The sequence below is a fragment of the Zophobas morio genome, unplaced genomic scaffold, assembly GCF_036711695.1.
Source record: "Zophobas morio isolate AGI-343-1 ecotype UQ-CSIRO unplaced genomic scaffold, CSIRO_AGI_Zmor_V1 ptg000005l, whole genome shotgun sequence".
Taxonomy (NCBI): Eukaryota; Metazoa; Arthropoda; class Insecta; order Coleoptera; family Tenebrionidae; genus Zophobas; species Zophobas morio.
Window position 1 is genome coordinate 12,870,529 of NW_026972110.1, and position 18,017 is coordinate 12,888,545.

Here is an 18,017-nt window from a genome sequence, read left to right on the forward strand (position 1 = left end):
TAGTAATTAATAAATCTATACATATAAAATTGTTTGTCCTGACTGACTGATTCATCAACGCAGAGCCTAAACTACTGCAGCTAGAAACATGAAATTTGGACAATAGTTTCCTTTTGTGATGTAAGCACCCACTAAGAAAGGAACTTGGGAAATTCCACCCCTAAAAGGGTGAAAAGGGGTGGTGAAGTTTGTACAGGAAGACTATTTCCTAACCATTTCTGTTGTAAATATTTACGTCAAACTTGGTATTAATGCTTTTCAACACAAATAACGAAACACGTATTTCACCATTTTCCGAAATTCAACCCCTAAGGGGGTAAAAAGTGGTGGATAAGTTTGTACGGGAAAACTACTTCTGTTGCACATTTTCACGTGGAACTTGGTATTAATGCTCTTCAACACATATAATGACACACGTATTTCAGCATTTTCCGAGATTCAACCCCTAAGGGGGTAAAAAGTGGTAACTAATTGTGTATGAGAAAAATATTTCTATTGTAAATTTTTGCTTGGAACTTGATATTAATGCTTTTCAACACAAACAATGTAACGTGTCCCCAGTAGCAAGCAATATTTTTCTAATATTTATACAAGATTGATATAATATTAAATGTTGACTAGATATTACAAATATTTTTACAATATTTATTTTATATTTATAAATTTATATATGAATTTCAACATATATTACATATTTATGAAATGTCTTTTTATCAAGATACCGAACAACAAAAATGAAAAAAAAAGTACCATGTTGGGACAACTTGTAGGTAATTTATTTCATAGGATTTTTATTGGAGCAATATTAAAAATTGATTTGAAAAAATACCAGCTATTGTGAAATTGAAACTATTCGAAATCTCGCTTTGCACACTATTAATTGCTCATTAAAAAGTAATATTTTTTTTATTTTTGCGAACAAAAAATAACAATTTTATTCATCATTTTTATAAAACTTAATTAAATTTGCGTTTCACCTACAGATGCGCTTGCTCTGCTGGAACGCGTTTGCGCAATGTGCAACATATACATATTTTCTGTTATTGTTGGTGGTTAAAAAAGTGTTTTGTGTAAGTTCATGGTGTTTGTCCTATTGTGAATTGTGATTATCGGTACTGCGATAAATTCAGAATAGTGTAGTAAATACCGTTTTGTCAAGAAAACAGTACTAAACCTACATAACCTCACTTCTACATGCAATGCAGAAAATGCAATTTCTCAACACGTAACACGTAAGTATATTTAAGAGGTTTATTAATATTTCTGAATATAAGACTATTATTAATGTAGAGACAAAATGATGAATGTTCGGGCGCAACCAAAAAAAAAGAAGAAATCGAGTTAGAAATTGCGGGAGATACGCAGAAATTGAATGAATTGGTAAGCATTTATTATTATTATTATTATTATTATTAACTTACTAGTTAAGTTATAAACTAGTTTCAGACTGATAATAATGTTTATTTGCCAGGAAGAGAAGACGTAAAAAACATGTATGCAATTTTGAAGAAATTATTAATAATGAACCAAATTGCTTTCAAGTTTTCAGGGAAAGGGAAAAAATAAGCTCTCTTTTAGTAAACTCACAATTAACAAGGCTATAATATGTCAAGTTATGTGATTTCTTAAAAATTACGAACTTTGTAAGTTAATTTAATTGTAGGTACCACACGGAAACGTCACAAAAACGCCACAACTACTGAAATTTAAAAAATGGTAGGACCTCATTAAGCGCAGACAAAAGCAAGAATGAATTCTCATCGAAAAAAACATGAGGTATGATTTTTTTTATTTTAATTAATTATATCGCTTTTCAATGAATTGGTTATAGAGCAAATAATTATTAAATAAATATTTCTGTATAACGATTGAAATGTAGCAGAACATTGTTAATTCCATTGACAATGTATTTTTATTTCATTGTAAGTTGGCAGTGTAGTTTTATGTTTAAAAAATTTATTTTGTGTTTCACATCAGGTGATTTTTTAAATTTATGCTCTGGTTGCCCATGAAGCTTATGCCAGCAGTTTCAGTTTCACTGCTGACATAAGTGTCATGGGTAACTACAGCAGAAATAAAAAAAAATCACCTGGTACAAATTTTTAACGAATAGGTTCTAGGACAAATAATTTTTAAATGTATAAATATTGCCGCAACGTTTCAAATACACTGTTATTTCCAGTGACAATGTTTTTTTGTGTTTAATAAATTTTATATTGCATTCCATGCAAGTTTTTTTTATATCCATACCCCCTTTCATATGAAGAACATTTATTAAATGTTCTGAACTAAATAAGTATTAAACATTGAAAATAAATATATATTCAATATTTAAAACCAATATTGATTTTCTAAAAAAAAATCTGTCGTTACCCATATTATTTAAATGTTAGAACTTCAATATTTATTACATATAAAATGTTACTGGGGGTATTTCAGCTGTTTTTGAGATTCTACCCCTAAGAAGATCAAATGAGGTGACAAAGTTTATATGAGAAAAAATATTTGTATGGCGATGTTTAGTTGAAATGTTGTTAACATTTGTTACTTGAAAATTGGTAATCATGTAAAATTGTTTGTCTTGACTGACTGATTTTAATTCTTTTCTGAAATTCATCCCCAACGGAATATAATTTGGGTGGAAATGTGAGAAACAGGAGAAGTAAAGTATTAATTCAAAAGTGTTTAAAAATCTAAGTTTAAAATAGTTAAATATGTTTTTCGCATATTAGACGTGGTAGGATTATTTGAAAAAAATAGTCCTAAGCGTTTGAAATTTAAGAAGTTGTATGGAAATAGGGAGGGCGCGACGTCACCGAGTAAGCGACTGCGACGCGAACGGGGTCTGCGGTCGGACGCATGAGACCAAACGGCGTTGACGGTTGTGTTTTATGTCACGAATTATCAGAATATTTCTCACTTAACTATTCTAATTTTGTGTTCCCGTGTATGAAAGGATGTAGCTGTACCAAAAAAATATCCTCGAATTCTCCTGAAAGAAACCCAAACATGCGAAGACAGCTATCCTCAATACCGGCGAAGAGGTCCCGCGGATGGTGGATTCACGGTTGAATTCCATGGTGTAACCCTAGATAACAGATGGGTGGTACCGTACAATACAGTTTCATCTTGAACTTTTGCTGCTCATATCAACATAGAGTATTGTAACTCTGTAAAATCTATTAAATATATATGCAAATATGTTCATAAAGGATCCAACCAGGATTATTTGGTCTTGAAAATGACAATGATGAGGTCAAATTATATGAAAGTGGTCGATATATTAGCAGCTTTGAAGCTGTCTGGAGAATGCTGGCCCTTTCCTATACATGAACAATTTCCAGCGGTTTTTCATCTCACAGTGCATTTGAAAAATGGCCTGCTCTCTATTTTAATCCTAACGACTTTAATAATGTAACTGAAAAGGTAAATAATTCACAGAAAACTACTTTTCTAGCATTTTTTGAGCTTTGAAAAACGAATAATTTTGCAAAAATCCTTTTTTATGTTGAAGTCCCTTCATACTATGTGTGGAAAAAAAATTTGAGAGACAAAAACGTGGAAAAAATGTTGATGGTTGGCCGGGAGTCAAAAGAGATCAAACTTTGGGCAGAGTGTACACCGTTCACCCTAATAACGCCGAATGTTTCTACCTTGGTCTTCTTCTTCAAGAAATGACTCATTCTCGGATTTAAAAACTATTGATGGTGTCGTTTATCCCACAAGTCATCATGCAAAGCTTTAGGTTTGTCAAGTTCAGTCAGAGTGTCAATAGAGTGTTCAGATTATAAATGAAGTGTACAACAAGTGTGTGATTTCCTTTAAAGACACGATGCTGTCTTTAGGAAGACAATGTTTAGAGTATTATGGTTCGTCTCAGCCTGTAAAACGTGAAGAAGTCAGACAAAACAGAGACTATCTCAGAGAGATTAGCTATGACATACTTTTATAGGCACAACGAAAGTTTATTAAATACAGAACAATGTCAAATTTACAACCAAATTTTAGATAGGTCAGGTAAATGTCTGTTTTTACATGGCTGTCTACAATATTAGTGACAAAAATATCCAAATATTTTAACTTTTTTAAAGAAATATCCTTTAATTTAAAACATGACTTTTAATAAAATCGACAAAAGATAACCCAAATTACAAAATTCACGGGACCCTAACTCCAAACTTTCAGTCCTTATTTCACCCACTTAGGGGTTAATGGATGCTTACATTACGAAAGGAACCTTATGTCCAAATTTCGTGTTTCTACCTTCAGTAGTTATGCTGATGAATCAGTCAGCCGAAGGACAAATACATTTATACATACATTGTTATTAATGAAGACTTGCACAAACTTAAAAAGAAATAAAATTGAAATCAAAAAATAAATCAGCGGATCAAAAATAATGTGAGAAATTGAGAAATCCACGCAAGCGGAGCTGCGGGTAACAGCTAGTACATTATAATAGTAATTCACTAACTACTTACTTCCACATTCCATACGTTATTTTTGCTACGATCGATAATTTGAGAATAATATTGACAATGACATTATATGTAGGTAGCAAAAATAACGTATGTAATGTGGGAGTAAGTAGTAAGTGAATTACTATTATAATATAATTATTAATTATTATAATAGTATTCCTTGCAATTTTTTTTAGTTTACTTGAGATTTTTCAAAGTTCTTGTTCGTCTTCTTCAAGTTATTTGAGATATTTTCCCCATTCCTGCATTCTTCTAATGTTGCTGAATTTCTTTGTTTAATGGCTGTTTGTCTATAAGTTCTTGAGTTCTTTTAACAGTATTTTTATTTTTGTTGGACTTTCTTTGGTTATTTGTGCTCGGCTTCTTGATCATTGTGGAGGATTTTTTGTGCGCGTTTTGAATTATGTCGTTCTGTGGTTGGATTTGTACTTCCCGAGCGTAAGCTACGGAAGTTTTGTGATCGGGTTCATCGGGCGACTGGTTACTTTCATGATTTCTCGACGTTTCGCGACCGCCAAAGTACGAGAAAATAAGTCCCCGGTTCCGTCTGTGTCAATTTTTATGACACAGACAATCTCAAAACTACCGGACCGATTGTTGTCGTATATTAATATGGTGTAGATCGTATAAAATGCTAACCAAAATTTGCCTAATCACCTCCATCAACAATGTAATGACGTCCCCTTAAAATTATTCATAGTATGTAGGATTTAAATTTTATAAAAGACATAGTCTTGTACTTATAGTTTATGAATCCGCCTTGAGGTTTTCCCTAGGCATCCATATTTTCGCGAAGATCCCGCACGTTCGATTATGGGCATTTTTATTTTTTGTACTGTTCCTGCTATTATTTATATTTTATATTAATCAAATCATGAGCGGTGCGCTTCGTTGTTTTAGTGGTACGCTGTACGTGTCCAGAATTTACATACGTGTTGTTATAATCTGTTTTGTCTCTTTTCTAAGGATCTGGATTTGTGTCATTTAGACGCCATTACGGTTCTCTACTAACTGTATTTGTTCGTTCCATAAGGTAGGCAATTACATGTATGGTGAGCTGGTTGCCTACCTTATTTACCTAACATCTTTCCCCTTAAAAATAAAAAAAGAAAAAACATATTTCTCTTAACGTAAAGAAAATTAAAACTTAAAGATTAAGCCGCTCCGGCTGGACTATAGGTCGGCCGCTTCTGGTTTTGTATCGTTCATGTTGTTCTGGTTCTAACACAGTTGGTGTTTCACTTGTTTCACATTCACTAGCACTGTCTAATTCTATATAACATCTTAGAGGTTCTTCTCTTTCCTCTTTCCTTTCACAATGAATTTTATTATAAGTTAGGTTGGGTAATGAACGGTTTTGCATGTACTCATTGCATTTGATAAATTTTCGGTTTCTGATCAAGCATGCGCCATTGTCCAACCTAATTTTGTACGTCCTATCTCTAAGTTTACTTATGACTATTCCAGGTGTCCATGTAGAATTTGGTTTCGTTTGTACATACACATTACAGTTTACAGGAAGATCACCTAGTTTTTTGGTTTTATATTTATTAAAATATTCAGCTTGAACTGCCTGCTTTTGCTTTATTGTTGATGAATTATATTGTGAGGCTACTTTAGGTGTGTGTTTTTTTACTGTCGTTGGAATTAATGTGCGTAATTTACGTGACATCAAGATTTCGGCTGGCGAGACATTCTCAAAAATGGGCGTGCTTCGATATTGCAAGAGTGCCATATATATCTCTTTTTTATCATGCAAATTTTTTTTAAAGATGTTTTTGGCTGTCTGAACATTTCTTTCAGACATTCCATTTGATTTAGCATGAGTTGGTGAAGAAACAATATGTGCAAACTCCCATTCTTTGCAAAAATGATCAAATTCTTTGGATGTATACTGTGTTCCTCCGTCTGTTACTAACGTTACTGGAATTCCATGTCGTGAAAACACAGATTTCATTTTGTTTATGATGTTATTACTAGTCATATTTTGACTGAGATTTTCGATTTCGATGTATTTTGAATAGTAATCAATTAGAAGAAGATACTTGTTTCCATTATACTCGAAAATATCTGAGCCTACTTTATTCCAAGGTAGTATTGGTATTTCATGACTTTTGAGAGGCTCATTACTCTGGGATTTAGAGAAATGTAAACATGTATGGCAACTAAGAACACGTTGAGTAATTTCGTTGGTCATCGTAGGCCAAAAGACTGAATCTTTCGCCAGTTTTAAACATTTATTCACGCCTAAATGACTGTAATGGATTCTCTCTATCATGTCTTTGCGCATTTTATATGGAATAACGAGAGACTGACCTTTGTAAATTAAATCGTCAATAACAGTTAATTCGTGTTTGTATTTGGCGTACTGTTTGATTGTATGACTTGCACGTTTAAGATTTTTCGGAAATCCTTCTGTTATCGCGTGTTTTAGTTCCAGCATTTCTGGGTCATTTTGAATGGCTTCTTTAATTTGATTAATTTTTTCTGGAGTAGCATTAATCTGAGTTTGTATTAGAAACACATGAGCGTCAATTTCCTCCTCTATTTCATCTTTTTGTGTATTGTCAGTATACGTAGCTCGAGATAGCGCGTCCGCTAAGAGCAAATATTTGCCTGGTTTGTAGACTAAATTAATTTCATATTTTTGTAACTGTAATAACATTCTCTGTAATCTCGCTGGGCATTTATTTAATGGCTTTTTAAAGATAGAGATAAGAGGTTGATGGTCCGTTTCGACAGTTACCTTTTTGCCATAAACGTAGTCATGAAATTTTGTTAGACCAAAACAGATTGCCAGGAGCTCCTTCTCTATTTGTGCGTATCTTTGCTGAGTCTCGGTCATTGTTTTGGAAGCATATGCACACGGAAGACTGTTTTGCAAAATTACCGCCCCCAGTCCGTTTTTAGAACTGTCTACTGAAACTGTAACATCTTTATTTACATCATACAACTGTAAAACTGGTTTTGACGTTAGAATTTTTTTTATCTCTGTAAATGCTTTTTCCTGGTGACTTGTCCACTCGAAATTTACTTCTTTTTTAATTAAGTCTCGCAAGGGTGAGGTTTTTGTTGAAAATTCTGGAATGAATTTACTAACGTATGTTAACATACCTAACAAACGCTGAACGTCCTGCTTTGAAGTTGGCTGCGGCATGTTCAAAACTGCCTCGATTTTAGAATTATCGGGTTCAATACCTCTCCCGGAAATGTAATGTCCCATGTATTTGAGTTTTGCCACCCCAAATTTGCATTTATTTTGATTGAACTTGACATTGTTTTCTTTTGCAATTTGTAACACCGCTTGCAATCGTGCATCGTGTTCTGCTCTGTTTCGACCCCAAATGATTATATCATCGATATACACTTCTACTCCTTCTAAATTAAAAATTGATTTGAATTTTGTCTGAAACACTTCTGGTGCTGATTTAATTCCATATGGAAGTCGAAGAAATTTGTATCTTCCAAACGGAGTTCCGAATGTACACAAATCCGAACTCATTTTGTCTAGTTGTATTTGATAAAACCCGTTTGTTGCGTCTAGACTACTGAATACGGTAGCACCTGCTAATTTACTTGTTATTTGCTCTAAAGTTGGTATCGCACAATATTCCCGCTTTATGGCACGATTCAGGTCTTGTGGATCTAAACAGATACGTAATTTTCCATCTGGTTTCCGTACTACCACTAGTGCATTTACCCAATCTGAGGGACCGTCAACTTTCTCAATAACGTTATGTGCAATTAATTCATCTAGAGTTTCTTTTAACTGATTTAATATTGGCAATGGAACTCGCCTTGTCGCATGTACGACTGGTTTGGCGTCAGGCAATAGCTGGATGTGGTGTTCCCCGTGAATACACCCTATTCCTGAGAATACTGTCTCGAATGGTCCCAAAAATTCTCTGTAATTCGTGGAAATAATTTCATTTGAATTTAAGAAATTGATACGCTTAATTAATTCCAGCTTTTCGCACGTTTGCAAACCCAAAATAGCCTGCTCACCTGAACTAACAATAAAAAAATCTATTAAGTAATTGACATTATTTTTGTTGCACTTTAACCTACAAATTCCTAATACATTTAGGTAATTTCCTGTATAGGACTTTAATTTAACACTTGTCTTTCGTATTTCTGTCATTGGCATTTTCAATGATTTGAATAAATCTAAAGGAAGGACGTTAGCCATTGCGCCCGTATCAACTTTGAAATTAATAAACTTGTCTTTTAATTTTAATTTTGTAAACCATCCGTCCTTAGAATTATTCTGTTGTGTGAGTGTACCTATAAACAAACAGTTTCTATCATTTTCTATGCTTTTATCAATTGCGTTAACAGCCTTTTGTTTTGGTAAGTTTACACATGCAAGCTTCTTTCGACACACTGATGCAAAATGGTTTTTGTTTTTGCAGAAATTACAAAATTTGCCGTAAGCTGGGCACTTATTTATAGGATGATTTCTACCACACTTACTGCAGTTCGAGATCTGACCTTGCTTCACTTTCTTGTCCTTTGACTTACGGATGACATCCAGCGGAACCTCCTTGTTTTCTATAGCCACTGTGCGCTGCTTTGATGTTTCGATGGCCAAACACAGATCTATAGCCTTTTGTAATGAGAGAGAGTCGTCCTGGAGGAGTCGTTCCCTCATCGTCGAGTTAGTCACCCCGCAGATTATCATGGATTTGATTAGAGAGTCCTCGAGAGTGTCGAATGCACATTTCTGAGCCTGCTTCTTCAATTCTGTGACGAACTGTTCAAAAGCCTGGTTTCCTTGCTGCCTGTACGAGAAGAATTTATAGCGCTCGTATGACAAGTTTTCCTTTGGTACGAAATGAGCTTCGAATTTTTCCATTAAAACTGAGAGTTTACCAGCTTCACCATCAGCGAACTGGAATGTAGTGTATATTTTGAAACCCTCTTCTCCAATGTAGTGTAGCAGTTGTGCACACTGAATTGTTTGATCCTTCTTGGACACTTCAGAGGCTGTAAGATCATTGTTGAAACGACTTCGCCACGTGGCCCAATTTTCCGCCAAATTTCCTTCCATTCTCATGGGTGCTATTCCTCGCTGTTCACCCATCATTGCTCACTGTACTACACTCACCGCAATGTAGATTCGTTATTTGACTATTTATCCATCGACTGCGCCATGTTATAATCTGTTTTGTCTCTTTTCTAAGGATCTGGATTTGTGTCATTTAGACGCCATTACGGTTCTCTACTAACTGTATTTGTTCGTTCCATAAGGTAGGCAATTACATGTATGGTGAGCTGGTTGCCTACCTTATTTACCTAACACGTGTCCTGGTTGAAATGTTGATCAGACATTTTTAATTGGGACAATTACTTGAAATGTGGACAAAGCCTTGCACTTTATCAATTCAGTTATATTTTTGGAGCAATTGTTAGTCTGTTTCCAATATTCCAATCATGGGTGGATGTACACTCTAACCCATAATATACATATAAACAAGTAAACAAAGTGTGTTTTCGCAACATAATGCCTTCGAATCAAAGACAGTGGCGAAGTATGGGTGATTAAAGTAAGAATGATACATTAATGAATTATTATAATTTTGATTTTTAGGTAATTTTTTTTTCATTCAAAATAGGTATATTCAACCCCTCCAAAATGTCCTCTATGCAGAAGGGCGTTCAACGAAACCGATGATACTGAAAGAAAACAATATCACAAAAATTCAAATTCTCTAGTGCGTCAACAGAGGTGAGGATTGGGTAGGTTTGGCAACAACATTGGGTCTAAGTTATAAGACTGCTTACCACTGGGTGAGATCTGGACGGGAGATCATGAACCCAAAACGAGGTATCAAACCCAAAATCCTCAACGAACAACAAATTGGAGAAATTATTGAATGGGTTGAAGACGAATGCGACCTAACTTATTAAAGCAGGTGCAAGGCAAAGTATTGCAAAACTGGTATATGAATGTCAGTATCTACAATAGGAAACTACCTTGAAGGTAAAATTTTCACAGTGAAAACCAACAAGTATGAACACTCCAGAAAATAAAAGAAAACGCGCCCAATACGTTCAAGAATTAAATAGACTTATTGCTGAGGGAAAGCAGATCGTTTGAATGGACGAGACAAACTTTAATCTATTTTGTCGGCGCACAAGGGGGCGGTCACGAGCTGCTATAAGAGCTGTGCAACGACTTCCCGCGGCTAGAGGTCCAAATGTGCATTTAATCGGGGCAGTTTCAGCTACGGGTGTCGTTTGAATCGAGCGGAGACGAAGCTCATTTACAGCAGTGCTTGCAAATGCGTGGACAACCCGACTCCTCCAGGAACGGCAAGAGAGGCTAGGAAACCAAATCTCCAATTTGGTTTCCTAGCCTTTTTTTTTTGTCTGTGACAATGCTCCTTGCCATTCATCATTGGAAGCGGTTATAAATGGTACGGGAGCAACTCTATTGAGGTTGGGACTGTACTCGCCCATGTTAAACCCAATAGAAAACATATGGTCAACAATAAAATTGTATGCAAAAACACACCTTCGTACTCCTGACGTGGCTGGTCTAGGTGTGGTAGAACAACGACTTCAACATCTGGAAGAAGTAATTGATGTTGCAAAAGAGACAGTGACGGGTGGTGATTGCACGCGAGCTGCACAACACAGCACTGTTCATCATGGTGCAGCTTTAGCGTTAGCAAATATGGTAGTCGGCCGTTAGTTTTTCAGTTTCAATTATTACATTTTCTTCAGTTCTTGTAGCAATGTAGGCTATAATTTGTGGTTGTTGTTGTTGTTTTGTTGTTATTGTTGGCTGTTCTGGTTTTCATTGTTATTGTTATTTTTAAATAAAACAAACGCGATTACTTTGTATTGATTATTATTTTTACATGTAAAGCAGAATTTAAAATAAAAAATACAAAATCTGATTTTCATTCATATGCTTTCTGAATTACAACTTACGCTTTCTGTATTCAAAAATGTGTATTTTATCTAAAACATCCGTGATCATTCTGTCGAACTCTTCCCTTGATATCAGATCGAAAAAAGATAGTGGTTCCTCCTCTTTCTCCGCTGTGTTTTGTGCAGGAATTATCGTGGGTGCAACCCTCTGACTTGCAGGAAGTGAAATTTCTCTTTCCGTTGATCTATGTTGTGATCCAGATCTTAAACCGTTTCCATCATATGATTTATGCTTATAATTACTACGTTCTAAGCTCGGTCCCTTAGAACTGCATGGAACTGTATTCATTATAGAACCTTTAAAAACATAAAAATTATAACACACCTTACTGAAAAAGCTGCAGAATATAGCGAACACAGCGCTCATTTTCACAATTCTAAACGCCACCAAAATTCATTTAATATAATAATGGGGAGATGGGATTGTGGTGCACTGAACGTATGCAAGAAAGCAATACTCACTTGAAGGCCGTCTTTCGGTATCGATACGTTCAAGAGCTGTATGTACGTACATGTTAGTTGGGTCGGTTTTAATGTTAGAACCTTTGCTCCAGTTGCCAAACATCTGTCGGCTCCCCAACGGTTCATCGGTTTGTGGCTGCAATTTAACAATAAAATAACACAAAATATATAATTACAAAATTATTAATCTTACAGGCTTGTTTTTTAACTTATCACTTTGGACAGTAAATGGCATCCTATTTCTAGAAGCAGTAGTCTGCCAACCAACATCTGAAACGTTTCTTCTATTCCTATCTGAATTAGCACCAGCACTGCTACCTCGATCATCTTTTCTAGCAGTCCTTGGTATTGAATTCTTCACCTGAATATTCAATTGTTCATTTTTTGCTTCCTTCTGTATTTGATCTATGGTTTTAAGATTTAAATCTTGGCAGCGTGGCACCCACTTATTTTTCCTAAGATCTATCACATCTTGTAGCATAAATCTGAAAATACGAGATTACAGACGACCAATTATACTACACTGTATACCTACCTAACCCTACTACTAATTCTTCCGAATTTTTTGTCGACAATATCTTTCATCGAGTTAAAAATAGGACTTAAATTGACCTCTCTCTCTAGTTCTTTACCGATTGTTGTCAATAACTTACATAAACATTCTAAATTTTCTTCATCTTTATTGTCTAACAAGTTATCCAAACATCTCATCATTATGTTGGTTGTCAGCATCTGCTGCTTAAATAGTTCACCTAAAAATCAAAAAAGCGTCACTACGTACCGTCATACTTGAGAAAGACGAGTTAATAGTTTTTAATTGATCAGACACGTATTTTCTTTCCTAGAAATCGGTCCACTACGTTCATTTACGACATCATCTTAATTACGTATGCATACAATCAGTATTTTTTTTGCTTCTCTTACCTATAAACCGAATAATTCCGACTGACTTCATTCGCAACCGACGGTCATATTCTTCTAGTTCAAATTGCAGCTCCTTCTTCTTTTCCTACAAAAATTTCATTATACACAATTTTTTTCATTCTCGATTTAGCTTACAAAGTCGGAACATTCTTTAATTTCTTTAACTTTATCATTCCTAATTGTTTCATCATACGATTGTTTCTCAAATTCCAATTGACACCTTGTCATCAACAATTTACGAAATTGAACACATTCTTTTTTATGTTCAGTACTGTTGGCAGCAGGTACCTGTTTAATCAATTTTTGTACAAATGCAAAAAATTACCTACAAATATGTACACACCTGCGTAAGAGCCAACTTCTTACACATCAACGCATACGCAACCGAAAAATTAGATTCGTTCACAGCTTTCTCGACCACCATGTCGACTACTTTTTGTAACTGTTCTTCTGTATCAATTTGTAAGTCTCCTACTTGACTAAATAACAGTTCGAATTTCCGGGGAGTTAATTTATTGAGCACTCTTCTGATTTTTTTATATAATTCTTCAGCTCTTCTTTCATCGTCAGACATATTATCATCCTTCCTAAACCGTGCAGGTCTCCAAATATTTTTCACTTCATGCAGTTTGACATCTTCCCTGATAGAAATCGACGTTTTGATAACTTGAGGTTTCCTCTTTTTACCCCCGCCGCCACCGACTTTACTAGATTGAGGATTACGTTTTGGGGGTGGCTAGAATATAAACGTTAACAATAAAAATCAACAATGCCAAATGACGCTTACGCCTCTTTGCGAACTAGATTTACCCACGTAATTTGGAAAAGGTGGATTTGCAAAATCAGTTCTACCTCCCATGGAATATCTCCCATCACCAAGTCTCTGCAAAAAATACGAACACATGTCACATATGCGTTCAATTTAACAATAAGAAACTTAACTGCAACACCATCAGGCAAGTTGTCTGGTTTTTTTCTGCTAGCGGGACTGTTCCTTAGAGATAATAAAAATTCCTTGTCATATACTTTCTTCCTGTCTAAATTGTGAGGAGCCCATTGGCCTGTAACAACGACATTACTAAATGCCATGCAAATAAAATCGCAACGAATAATTTGATAGTCAGCAACGAGGAATTCCAGCTTTATTTCAATCACGGTTAATAAGAAAGCTTGTGATATTCCATCTTTTGCGTTCTTTTAAGGAAATTTTTCTACACTTACCTTCTGGATATGGTAAACCAGTTTTGATTTCTATGATGGCCGATGTATTGTTTTCAGAGTTAGCTTTGGCGTTCTCTTCGTCTTCAGCTTGCACAAGCTTACCATTGCTTATAGACGCCGCTTTGTCGATTTCGTCTTGTGTTTCGATTTGTTGCGGAAAACATTTGATTGGTTCTGGCTATTCTGATTCGACTTGTTAGCTTCGTTTGTAGGAACTAGATTGTTGTTTGTATTGTTTTCGAAAAAATTTGTGCCGATTTCACTTATGGTGCTGATGTTAACACTGCCGGCGACATCCATATTAGCAATGTTTGTCGCAAAAATCGAGTCTGTTTTATTGTTAGAACCTTTGCTCCAGTTTTAAAATATATATATCGGTTCCCCAACGAGGTTCGTCGGTTTGTGGCTATCGCCACCGACTTTATCACAGCGAGTATAGAATTTGGAGGTGCCTATAATATTAAACATCATTGGTACGTATTGAATTCATCACTACTACCTACTTGTGTCTTCAGGACACACGCTTTCTATTTGTTAAAAAATAGTTTTAATAAAAATATTGGTACAACAGATGAAATATCAACTAGTTTAAAATTGTTAAATACACTTATTACAAACGCTAAGCGACCACAAGAAAAAAAAGATAGTTTGTAATATGTCTACTCACTGGTAAGAAAATATGAAAGTGTTCTAGAAGACTATGGAAATCCCCTAAACCTTGGGTAAAAATGGAAAGCGGTATCAATAAAAAAGACATCATAAAAGAATATTCTCAAAAATTAGTCGAAGAATAGAATATTACAGTTACTCAAGTTGCGTTACCCTTATCATTTATAATAATAATCGATCATCTGGGAGAGCGTAGTACCTAAATACATGTTACTTACACTACAACGTCAAGAAATTCACAATAATACACTCCAGAAGGCCAAAATATTGGATTAACTTCAAAACAAGAAGAACCCACTTTATAGTGGTTTCAAACCGAAGCTATACAAGCAGTTAGAAAATTTCGTAAGATATTTATTAATTGTTTTGTGTTACCCGGTATAAGTAATATTAAAAACTATGAATCATTGACCACACTACCTCACAAGTAATAATAATATTTTGTGCATTTTAGAAAGGAGGTTATTAAAATCTGCTTTCAGTGTATTAATCGCAATATTTTATATTATTTGATGTTTATTCTCTAGGAATTTATTTAAATCTGTGTGGTTGATGCAGAAAGATTGTTGGTCACACGTCAAAGACAAAGTAACGGAGTTTAAATATTTTACAACTCAGTAGTAATAAATATACCTAAATACAGTATAATCTCACTAATCCGGCACTATTAAAAACCGGATTATTGGAATGTTCGGATTACTGGATTATAGTGAAAAAGTCATAGGTAATGAATAAAATAAAGCATTTCATAGAGGGCAGACCGAAGCGCAAAGGTGTAGAGGGGCGAGGGAGGCGTGGGCGGAGGGTGCCGGATTATTGGACATACTGATCTATCGAAGTGCCGGATTAGTGAAATTATACTGTAATAAACAATTTTTTTTTTAACTTTTTACACAAATAACACATTGACAAGACACAGATGGAAATTTACCGTCAATAACTGCGACGCATGTAGGTACCACAAAGAACAATCAATCACTTTCTAAAACAATCTCCAATCACTCGTTTTCTTTCCGAAATAGAGTAATTCCCTGCTTTTATCCGTGACTAAAAAAGCGAAGAAAAAAAACAATAGCTCGCTGCACGGTTATCAGCATTATCTTATCACCGTATGGAGAAAAGTACCGCCTTGATCTTACTTTGATAATTCAGAAAATTATTGTCTAACCACCCAATATAGTGTGTTTTTTAAATTTCGGTTCTAGTTGGCTATGACGTTTACGTCAGCAGTGAAGTTCAAATGACTGACGTAAGTGTCATGGCCAACTGGAACAGAAATTTAAAAACAATCATCCGAAACAATGTTACTAGGCCTTTGACAACTTTTTTGTGGATACAAACAAAAAATAATGAGAAATCATATTCATCCGTCAGCATGCACCGAAAGCAAAAAAAAAATATTTGGTAGTTTCGTGAAATGGGTAATTTAGAAAAAAAAAAAAATATATTTGGTATATAACTAGTATGTAAGCCTGATTAGAATTAGATCTCGCACCAAAAATCGCATGTCACCAGTAAGTTTATTTATGTTTAGGGATACAAATCTAAAAAATATTTATCATTAATCAAGCCACTCTACGTTTAGTTCTGTATATAGCTTAATTTTAAAAGTTAGGGGGAGATTCTCGAAACCCGATAAGGCCTTGCAAGGATCTGCAAATTCAAAACCATAGCAACATGTATTGTTGTTGCATTGTATGTATTTGCAGTTTCGATAGCGATTTGCAAATTATTATCGGAGTTTCCAGAATCTCCCCCTTACTTTTTATCTGATAGGACTTATATAGCAACAATATATGTATTTAAAAAAATAAGTATCTCGTTTGAGATGAAAGGTCGAACACTGTAATGATGATCATTCCAAATCGATAAAGCTGGATATCGGATCAGAAATAATAAACACAAAACATTCGTTTTGTGCAGCTTTTAAGACTTAAATTATCATTCATTTCAACAGTATGGCTGGTGCCGGGGGGTACAAGGACACGTGCCCCCCCAAAATTACAACGTCTACAAACACACTGGACATAGCAAAATAGTAGTTTTCAATATTTAAAAAATTATCCGAAAATTTGTGTCATAATTATGAAAACTAATTTTTTTATCCCGCTCCACTTGTATAAAATGTATCAAAACTTACTTCCACTTACATCTAAAGATGTGTCTTGGACATATGATATGTTATTTCTGATGAAATGCTGATCAAAGCCGGGAACAGAGACCGAATCACGGCTGATGTAGACGTTTTGTTTAGTCGCTTGATTCACCTGGACTGGCGGTCCCATTCCGACATTGCTCGGCAGGATTGAGTTACTATCGCAGGTTTTAATTGGAACACGTATGATAAATATTCTTGGATAATCTTTTTGGTAATACAGACATTCGGAAACAACTACACATCGCTTACATTAATAATATTCGGGCACGCGGACATGACGAAAGTAGGAAATCACAAACTCCAGGTATATCTCGAGGTCTGATTGATTTTACGGCTGAATTGGACTCTGCTTTATCAAATCATTTGAAAGAAGTAACGGTTTTTGAAGAAACGCCTAAAACTGTCCAAAATGAACGTAAAATTTTGACCAAAGGCAAAAAGGTATGTGGAGAAATCCTTTTTTATTTTTATTGAATGTATTTTTGTATTTATTTCCGTCACATGATTTCGTCTATTAAATGGTAATTTCAACCTGTTTTATATCTTCATATTTAACTCATCAATCAAATTGTGTCCCCCCATTTCAAAAGGTCACGAGCTGCCACTGGTCATTACTGAAATTGAAATACACTTATCGAGAAAATAAAATTATTAAACAAATTTGTTACCAATTTCGCTAGCTTCTTTAGTTTTGCAGATTTATTTTCCATCTTTCTTCCTTCCATTACATGGAACTGTTTCACTCGCATCTGAATAAAATAATGTAGCAAATATGCTGTCACTAAGTTTGTCGAAGTGATCTGAGGTTCTTTAACAGATGGTATTTCGATTTCATTATTTACAACTTTTCGGACAACTGGTTCCCTTCTTTTTTGCTGATTTTTGTTAAATGTTTAGGATAATTTTTGAAAACAGTGGGTACTGAGTCTTCCTTCAATTTAGGTCTCAAATGTGGGATCATTATCTACTTAATCACAGAAGAGTTCATTAATATTTATAATAACTATTCACAATGCTTACCGAGAACGAACTTCTTTTACTGTTGGTTCAATAACAACACTAATGGTCCGCCACTGACTCGTCCATACCCTTCGCCCATCTAAGCGCTTCGCGCATTCACCCCCCCCCCCCACTGGATGTACTCCTGATTTCAAATAAGCTCT

General features: G+C 34.9%; 2 protein-coding genes and 1 long non-coding RNA gene across 7 annotated transcripts; 1 reads left to right on the forward strand and 2 right to left on the reverse strand.

Moving 5' to 3' along the window:
• The first annotated feature begins 1,051 nt into the window (after positions 1–1,051).
• On the forward strand, positions 1,052–1,755 carry LOC135119701 (uncharacterized). Of its 3 annotated transcripts, XR_010278347.1 has the most exons (4): positions 1,052–1,232; positions 1,291–1,380; positions 1,441–1,607; positions 1,664–1,755. It is a non-coding gene; the product is annotated as an uncharacterized LOC135119701 (long non-coding RNA). The 3 variants fall into 3 exon arrangements; XR_010278341.1 differs by having other exon boundaries at positions 1,472–1,755; XR_010278344.1 differs by having other exon boundaries at positions 1,052–1,225; positions 1,441–1,755.
• Positions 1,756–5,475: 3,720 nt separating this feature from the next.
• Positions 5,476–9,567, reverse strand: LOC135122780 (uncharacterized protein K02A2.6-like). Its single transcript, XM_064047201.1, has 2 exons — positions 8,955–9,567; positions 5,476–8,765 (listed from the first exon to the last, which is right to left on the reverse strand). The coding sequence occupies exons 1-2, from the start codon at positions 9,565–9,567 to the stop codon at positions 5,629–5,631; spliced, it is 3,750 nt and encodes a 1,249-aa protein (XP_063903271.1). The 3' UTR covers positions 5,476–5,628.
• Positions 9,568–11,320: 1,753 nt separating this feature from the next.
• Positions 11,321–17,041, reverse strand: LOC135122784 (eukaryotic translation initiation factor 4 gamma 3-like). 3 transcript variants are annotated; one of them, XM_064047211.1, is made up of 11 exons: positions 16,847–17,041; positions 14,028–14,479; positions 13,749–13,867; positions 13,617–13,689; positions 13,150–13,542; positions 12,942–13,094; positions 12,807–12,891; positions 12,418–12,634; positions 12,076–12,367; positions 11,883–12,018; positions 11,321–11,717 (listed from the first exon to the last, which is right to left on the reverse strand). In XM_064047211.1, exons 3-11 carry the CDS (start codon positions 13,757–13,759, stop codon positions 11,410–11,412), a joined length of 1,668 nt encoding a protein of 555 aa, XP_063903281.1. In that variant the 5' UTR covers positions 13,760–13,867; positions 14,028–14,479; positions 16,847–17,041; the 3' UTR covers positions 11,321–11,409. The 3 variants fall into 3 exon arrangements, with proteins under 3 accessions (XP_063903281.1, XP_063903280.1, XP_063903282.1); XM_064047210.1 differs by lacking the exon at positions 16,847–17,041 and adding an exon at positions 15,628–15,770; XM_064047212.1 differs by lacking the exon at positions 16,847–17,041 and adding an exon at positions 15,628–15,768 and having other exon boundaries at positions 13,594–13,689.
• Positions 17,042–18,017: the final 976 nt, after the last annotated feature.